A 9,102-nucleotide genomic window follows, 5' to 3' on the forward strand; every position below is an offset into this window, starting at 1 on the left:
GATTTTAATCACTTGGATTTAACACATTTAAACTGTATGTCCCATTTGAAACTACAAAGTCTGCCATGTATTGATATAATAAAATACTTAATTCTGTGTGTTATGGAATTATCCATGAAATAGTACTTTATTATTGTTAGTCAAGAAAGTAGATTAATACTCAGCTGTTTTATTTTGAAAATATTTTGTGTCATTCATAGCTGCAATTATATAAATACTGTGAAATTACAGGATTGAGGTGAAATCTTGTTAAGTGATTTACACCTGAGTATTACAATAAATTCCTTTCATAGGTAAAAGTGAATGCACTGTAATGACTCCCTGTAGATTTATTAATTATACTGATTATATTGGGCTCTAATTCTGTACTGATTTTTGCATCTTTATTAACACATTCCCTGCCAAAGTGTACTTACGTTGATTAAGTGGAGAAGCTGTAATTCTGTCATAGTTCATGTAAGTCAGTTTTGTGCAACTGTCTTTATAAGCTGAATAAGACAGAAAAATTGCATCACCAATGGATAGAGTTGCTTGAAGGGTAATTTAAATCACTAGACACTTACCAAATGTCTGGTATTTTTCTCTTGCCTTACTCCCCCTCCCCCCCCCCCCACTCACCTCTTTCTCCCTATATTTATTGTGCACTTCTCTTTATTTATGTGCGGTAACAAGGCAGGTCATGGCTGTGATATGGCAAGTGTGCATTGCCTTTCTGTGAGTTCACTGTCCTTCAGTAGGCCGTATTGCCCTTGTGTAGGAGTTGATTTCCATAAAGGTACAGTCATGAAAGTGAGAAGACAAAAGTTTCTTTAATTTTGGAGTTCCTTGGTACCCTGAAGGTGCTGGTCTATACTCTATACTATACCCTCAAAAGGTAAAATAAAATTTTATTTTCTCCCTCTCCTAACTTTGTGATTCATTCTCCTCTTCCGCAGAGAGCAAAGTCCTACTGAGGGGTTTTAAACCCTGTCATTTAAAGTAAGTCCTGAATTCACATGGCCAACAGTGAATGTGTTGAAACAGCTGACACTCACAGAGTTTATATCTCTGTGAAAGTAATTGAGGTATATTTTTTTTAATTGCTTAAGGTCTCCTGTGAATATTGTAGTGAAGAAATGTATGCATAGAAGTTTGTTTTCAGCTCTCATATCCGTCTGCTGTCAGCACTGGACTCGTCCTGGGTTGTAAATAGTAACAATGGACTTCATGCTCATGGGCATCCCCATTGGCTCCAACTTCAGTTAGCAGCAGCCAAACTTCTAGATATGGCTGTACTTCTACCTGCACATCGGCTGCCCCAGTTTCAAATGTAAGAAACATATAGCATCAGATTGTGTTACTTTATATATGTGGATTTAAGACAGTGTTCTGTAGTTCAGGTATTTACACATTAAAAACATGTAAAGAGGTTAGTTATGGAAAAGGATGTATTCATAAACATTTATCTTGGTAATATATTTTAATGTAGCTTCTCAGTCATTACTTCATTTGGCATAACTTTATCACCAAAAACATTTCTGTGTGATCACTTAATAGGTAAGGAAAATCCTTCTACATTTTCTCCTGGTGTTTATGGCTTGTCAATGTTGTTCTTTGTTGTGATGTCATGTGGTCTTGTAGGTAGATACTTATGTGTTCCTCAGAAATCTTGGCCCTCACAGCATCAGAACCCTTAAGAACAATGTGGAAACCTCAGATCTCAGTATAGCTTTTAACTGTTTTCTTTCTGTGTGTCTAAATGTAGTAAAATGTTTTATGTATAGAAAAAGCACACTTTTACATTATAGAGTAAATTACGGACACAAGACACAGTGGTTATAGGCATTGTTTGTGGAGTTCAGGATTGAGATGAAAATGAATATACTAAAAATCATATTACAGTTGAACTCCTTTCGTTTGGTGTCCTTGAGATATTGGCTGCTCCATTCTGCAGAATTGTCTGTAGCATTACTCTTATGAAATTAAAAACATTATGCAGGGGATTGAATTTTATTATTGTGCTTACCAAACATCATGGTTGAGCGGTTAACATTTCTGCTTCGTATTCAGCAGGTCCCGGGTTCAAATCTCGGTCTGGAGACCGACTATCCTGACTGGGGTTTTTTGTAGTTTACCTCAGTCCTTCCAGGCAAATGCTGGGATATTCCCTCAAATTAAACCATGACTTCTTCCTTCCACATCCTTTCCAATTCAATATCATCTTCTCATTCAACATTATATATTCTGAGCTACTGAAAATCGTCGTTAAATAAACTATAAATAATTAAGTAAAAACTATTGCATTTGTAGATAAAGCATAACAAACAGTGCAGGTTATATTGAATACACATATATAAATAAATACTGTTTTGGCTCCCATTTCTATAATTTTGTGACTTAGCAAGGTGGGAGTCCAGGGCACCATCATTCCAGAGCAGCTATTTGGCTGCTGCAGTGAATCACAGAGCCTTTCCAGGTCCTCTTTTCTCAAGAATTTTCTTGAATGTTTCTGGTCCATAGAGTACTGAACTTTTGGATTTTAAGCATATAATGCTTGTTATCTTACTTACGTTTTTATGTTTTATAGGTATCGTTGGGCGTTTGTGGGTGCTGCTCAACCTACTAGTCTTAATAACAATCATTCGGAAGATGAAATTCCTCATTCTCCTGATTTTGTACCCCATGTGATGAGGATAGCTCGCCTCATGGACCAAAAGGTGCATTAGTGTTTACAGTAACTGTAGAATTGACTAAAAGTAAGCTGATGTAAAAGTAAAATATTACTGTGTTTGCTGTTTTTGGCTATAAGTTTGTTGGTATGAATGTACCCTCTTTTTAAGTTAAGAGATTGTAACACAGTAATCTGTTCATTAAGTTCCAGAGATCAGTGCCAGCCTCACCACGATCTCCTGGCAAATTGCTGCTGGTCACACCCAGTATCAAGACCCTGCAAGAACTTCACTTGTTCTTCACAGCTCTCAGTGTTTACTCCCCCTCAGTAACAATAGCAGATTGTGGACAGGGCAAGTCAGTCAGTTTGAGCGAACTTGAGGCAGTCATAGAAAGAGATTTTCTGGAGAAACTACCTACAAGATAATGGAGAAGAGCTTGTAGGCATCAGGTAGGAAGGTTTTTAACCCCTGGTAATGTAGATACTGTAATTATATCTAGCTAATTAATAAGTCAGGATATTATAAAGACAGATCTTATTCTGCTGGTGTATGAAGTTAGTAATGCAGTATTTGTTTGATTGTTAAGGCAATGAAAAGCTCACCAACTTACAATTACTATAAGCTGAAGTAAATGAAAGTTCTTATTAGGAGTGTAATTCATGGATGGGCTGGGATTGTAAAAAAATGTATACTTGAAATTTCCTTAAATTAGACAGTTTGGTATCAGGAATGTGAATTTATTGTATGGACAAACATAACGCTGTTTCCTTGTATAAACTGTATCATTCAGGGATAAGACTCTGTCTTCATGGATTGAGAAGAATTTTTTATATAATGTAGACATGGAAGTTAAGTGCTATGCAGGGAAAGTGGAAGTTATTGCAGTGTGAAATATAAACAGGTCTAGATTAATTTCCAGTTGTTATAAATATTATATGACACTTTGGAAATATTCAGATTGTAACTATAAGAAAACTGCCAGTTTTTCTTTTTTAAAAGAAATTAAAGACATGATTTTGAAAGTATGAACTTCTCATTATCATATATTATAAAAAAAATTAAAGAGAAATGGCATCCAGAACTAACTGTGTGTGTTCTTCCCACAGTTGTATTTTATCCATTTCAGTGTTTTAAGCTTCATTTGTGGAGATTAAATTTTAGAGTCAGTGTTTTGGTATTAACTGTATAAGGTATGATGTTTGAAATTTTAAAAGTTAAGTTGATAGTTAATGGATTCAAAAGATTAACATTAAACTATAAATAACATACAGAATATTGTCCTCATTAGTTATTTATCATGATTTAGAAATTATTGTAGCAAATACAGAATTTTTACCCACGGTGAAACAGAAGTAGTTTGGATTTTATAGTTGAAATTAATAATTAATTTCAACTAAAACATGTGGTCTGTTAATCATTGATTGCAAATGCTTGTTTTTTAATCATGAGTACATGATGACTGGAACATGTGTAATTTATTTCTGTCCTGGTATCTATTGGTCTTGTTTGGTTCCTAAAGAATTTAGATCTGCCTTTCTTATATGTTAAAACAATTGAGTCCAGAACCAGCTGTAATTTACAGTCAACACTCTCCATGTTTTTTAAACATATCTGTATTTTAATCCTCATAAGTGTTGTGTTATATTCCCATTATCAGTTGCTGCTGAAATGTTTACACCTTTTACAGAAAAGTAGGATTTTATGGTTTGTATTGCTCTTACTATTTGAAGTTAATATGTACAAACTGTAACTCTGATAGTCACCCGTACTAAATTTCATCACATGGGTTGCATTCCTGTGATTGTTGCATATATCGGAAACACGTAAAACAGGAAAAGTATAACATGCTTTCCTGAAAGTGCAATGTTCTAACACTTCAGGATTAATTAACTTTTCATACATATTAAGACATGCGGCCTTTGTAGCAGCTTCTACTGTGGCCACAAATAGGATATTGATGCTTTTCATGATATTGAAAAAACTGAATCCATGAAAATGTGGATAAACACATGTTTAATGAGTATCACCTGTATTACAGAATTTTAAATATGTTGAATTTCCATGGAACATACATATGATTACTGTAACAACATTAAGATTTTCAGTAATCAAAAGTTTTGAATATAAGAAGTGAACCACATATGTAAACTTTCATATTCAAATGTTACTACCTTTCAATACCTGAGTGACACTTTTCATAGTCTGAATTCAGGTTTTGTAGCTCACATATTCACATGATCAAGTCATAGAACACGTAACAGAATTGTGCTCCTTGGCTGTTATGTATACCCCCTTGCAGAACAGTACCAGTATCACTAATGCCATAAGCACAAGTAGGATGGCATGCAGTAAAATACCAATATTTTAGCCAAGCAGTTACTCATTTACTCGGCAGTGTAATTCTGTTACAAACAAAATACTATTTATAAAAAGTAATTATTATTAATACATATTATATGTGAAAGCCATCATATATTTTTAGTGCCTGATTTTAATAATCCACACAGTTCCAACATTTGAACGCTGTTTTTTTTTAATCAAAATGCATGTTACTGAAGAGAGAGTGAAAGGTAGGGGCATTAAAATGGCAATATATTTTCCCCTTTCTGTCTTATCTTGCACATTCTGTCAGATGATTGGCTTTTCTATTCCACAAGTCATTAGTCTGGAGTTGAATGACTCTTGAATTGTCTTGTGACAAATATGTTCAGTGGTATGGAGTAGAAGTAAAATGTCCCTTTTGTTGACAGTGTTTATAAAGAAGTAACAATTGTCTTATGCCAGTGCCTTATATTTTGGTAATTTGTGTACATTTCATTCAGCATACATATGTGCTGTCCTAATATCATTCTTCAGATATAAATGCTTTAGAATGTTTTTAAAGGTATAAACTACTCGGAAGTAGCCTTTCAGTTTAGTTGTTTTTATAACAATATACTGCATTATTACATCCCTAAACATTGTTATTTGTAATGATCCAACTTACTTTTGATAAGGCGTGTTTTGCTAGTGCTTTGCCTACATCCATCCATTCATTTCACCATCTACATGCATGGTAGCTCAATATAAAGTTAGCAAAGTGTGCAGTTTAAATCACTTTTATTTTTTATGACCATTGTCTCAAACACATCGTTTGAAGATGGTGTACATAATGTAAAATGTTAAATGATACAACTTTGCCTCAAATTATTTTAGGATTTATCACTTAAGCATGTAAAAATCTATTATGGCAGGACAGATGAATTAAGTTCAAGATGGAACAGGCTGCAGGGTAGTATTAAGGTCTTTATGTAAATTGGCAGTTTGTACAAGAGTTGGGTGACATTTTCATAAATATCTGTTCAGAGTGGTAATATTACAGGCATCTGGATGGATTGATAAGTAATGCTCATACCATGTTATAAAAAACACACAAATCAGATCATCTAAGTAAAGATGGTGAGTATAAGTGCATTAGATGTTTGCAGTTACCATATTGATTCTGCCCAACAGCAAGATATGAAAAATAATGGGACAGGCTTTTTTATACCCTTTAAAACTTATGTGCAAGATTTGGTTCATTTCAACTTTGGATAGAAAGTTACTGATAAACAGAAAACTACTGTGATGACAAAGAACTTGTTTGGAGTTCGGTAAAAAGGAAGTGAATGTTTGGTATACATCATCTTTCTTTTTCCTCTCTCTTAGAGTTTGTTCCTTTATTCCTAGTTTACTCTTCAATAATTTCAGTACTTGGGAGGCTAAAGCCCACCCCGGGCTGTAGTGCCAGAAAAGAAGAAGAAGAATTTCATTACTTGCATATTCATACTAATCTGAATCACCTTTTGCTATTTTAGATTTGTTACTTTTTATCAGTATTGTACACAAACTTTACTCATACTTTGGTTAGAATTGTCATGCATTTTTTCTTGGGTTGTGCTACATAATCAAATTATCATATAGCTTGAGTGTGATATATATTTTTAGATTGGGATGTGTAACATTCCTTCACCTTTCATGGTGCACAGATTCTGTTGAGGTAATGTTCATATTTAAAGTGGGGAGATTAAAATAATTTTAGTGTTATCATTTATATATATGTGTGTGTGTTTGCTATTTTAAGATGTAGTCAAATGTGTTGTGGAAACAGTAATATACTATTTGAGTGCTTTAGCATAGTAACCAACATGATGAATGTAATTCATTCAAAGAATGTGAATTATAATATGAGGGACCTGTAGCTTGAAGTTGTGGAGACCAAAAGAAGAGATTTCACTGAATCATAGCAGGATATACTGGTACTATACTTTACTGTTGTAACATGTTCAGAAACCAGCCATGTAAGAGAATGAATATTGTAGCAGAAAATGACACTGAAGATTCTGAAAATTGAAGATTTTGATTGTAGTATACATGACAAAGAAGCTCCTAAGAGCTAATTTGCCTAATAATAGTTGTCAAATAGATACATAGATGAAAGTGAAATGTGAAAATATACATCTTTTTTGTCTCCACTTCCATTTGATCTATTTTTATAAAGCTATATATACAAACGTTACAGCATTATTCCACTATTTAGGTACAAAATATTGTTTATATATGTAATATTACACTTTGTATTATGGTGTTAGCAGAAACAAATATAATTTTTAAAATGTGCTGAAAAGAGGTTGAGTTTGTCTGAAAAATGCATGTTATATGTAAGGATGTCAAAATACATGTATAAAATGTTATTTTATTCATCTTTTAAGTTCTTTAAAATGGGTGAATTAACTAGCTGAATGGACTTATGCATTCATGAGAAATGAGTACCAGTGCATCAGTTTCATCTGTAAAAATTGGAATTTTGAATTTCAAATTAAAAGTAATTGAATAAAGATTTAATGTGTGTGTATGACGTGCACATGGCATTCTGTTCACAGCATATTAAAATTTCAGATAAATCTTTTATCACACATTTTAAAGGTTATATTTTTTCTTCAATCAATATATTAGACTTATTTATGATTCCTTTTTTATATTCATAAATGTGCTCCTCTGTGTTGTAAGATATATTTAAGAATATTCAGTGAATATAAAAAAAATGTCAAAGGATTTAACACATAAAATCACTAGACATATATTAATTGTTAAGTGATAATCTGAATGACATTTTAATGTGTGTATACTTTGTTAATCTAGTCCAAGGTCATTTTTATTGGTATGTTCAGCTTCTGAACAGCAGCTTTGTCAGACATAGTAGCCAATAATCAAATAGGATCAAGAGGTAAGTAACAAAACCAGACTCAGCGAGAGGGCAGGACTATAATAAATGTTACCAACTGTTTTCACATTCATGTATAAATGAGTCAAAGGAATGTGTTTGGATTGTTAATTTTATTTTACTTCCTATTGTAACGTATCCTTCTTCCTTCATTCATTATAAATTTTATTACATATATAAATACACAGGAAGGCACAGAACTCACCTCTACTCATCTGTTTTCTTCTCTTAACTGTGTATATGAAGTTAAATTAATTCCATTCATTTCTGTATCATCATGGTTTGCATGGAATGGTCAAAAGCTCTGATAGTTATGTTTAATATTGAAATGCATGTTATATATAACCATACTATAAAGAAAACTCTCAGAAGTAAGGACAATAGTCATTACCAAAATCATGCCAGTGGATTGAAGTTTCCAGTGTTTTTAAATGGATATGTCACGGCCAATTAAGTTCTATATTTTCTACATGGTGTTTTGGCAAATTCATATGAAAATTAACAGCTGCAAATAATGAAATTCCTGTATTATTATGAATGACTCTTACATGCTGTGCAAGGTGAGATGGAGCACATCCAGTTTAGATGAATCGCCTGTTAATTCAGAAGTAGGAATCATTGTTACACAAGAGAATTTAACATTTTATAATCAATTTATATTAATACATGTATGAATTTTGAAACATTGACTTACAAAATGATGGAGGAGAATTGTCTGTTTCATCTGAGCAACTTGCTGTTCAATAAGTAAGCTTGACAACTGTACTTATCAACACAGTTTGACAGTTCCATATTGCAGGTCTGAATGTTTTAAATAAGGCTCTAGAGTGTATTAATTGGCTATATTATTTTACTAAGCCTAATGAAATTTTAAATTTCTGTAGCTTTAGTATATACAACTCTCTTAAGAGTCTGAAAATAAATGTGAAAAACTGGCATAAAAAGGACAAAGATTTATATGCAATTTTCTTAAAAGTTGTGATTATACAAATTATTTTATTTTATACATACCTACCTTATGGATTAATTGTTCAATGTGATAATGTAATTAAATCAAACTTATTCATGGTACACACTTAATATTCACATCTGTAATATCTAAATCTTGTGCCAGACTGCATGGGACTATAACCCAGAAGACAGCCATCTTTGTACTCACCGCCATGAGAACCTAAAATCCTACTATAAATTTGTTTATGCAAGACTTGG

General features: G+C 32.8%; 1 protein-coding gene across 2 annotated transcripts in view; it reads left to right on the forward strand.

Moving 5' to 3' along the window:
* LOC110832673 (protein DOP1 homolog) overlaps positions 1 to 7,987 on the forward strand; it is a 36,621-nt gene extending 28,634 nt beyond the window's left edge. For both annotated transcript variants that reach the window (XM_022069895.2, XM_087347739.1), the window contains exons 27-29: positions 1,142 to 1,309; positions 2,567 to 2,696; positions 2,855 to 7,987. In XM_022069895.2, the coding sequence (XP_021925587.2) occupies positions 1,142 to 1,309; positions 2,567 to 2,696; positions 2,855 to 3,076 (520 nt within the window). In that variant the 3' untranslated portion in view covers positions 3,077 to 7,987. The remainder of the gene's footprint in view (positions 1 to 1,141; positions 1,310 to 2,566; positions 2,697 to 2,854) is intronic.
* The last annotated feature ends 1,115 nt before the right edge of the window (positions 7,988 to 9,102 follow it).

This window comes from Zootermopsis nevadensis, unplaced genomic scaffold (assembly GCF_977971745.1).
Source record: "Zootermopsis nevadensis isolate Lab colony 2312 unplaced genomic scaffold, Znev_1.0 Znev_ptg000012l, whole genome shotgun sequence".
NCBI lineage: Eukaryota > Metazoa > Arthropoda > Insecta > Blattodea > Termopsidae > Zootermopsis > Zootermopsis nevadensis.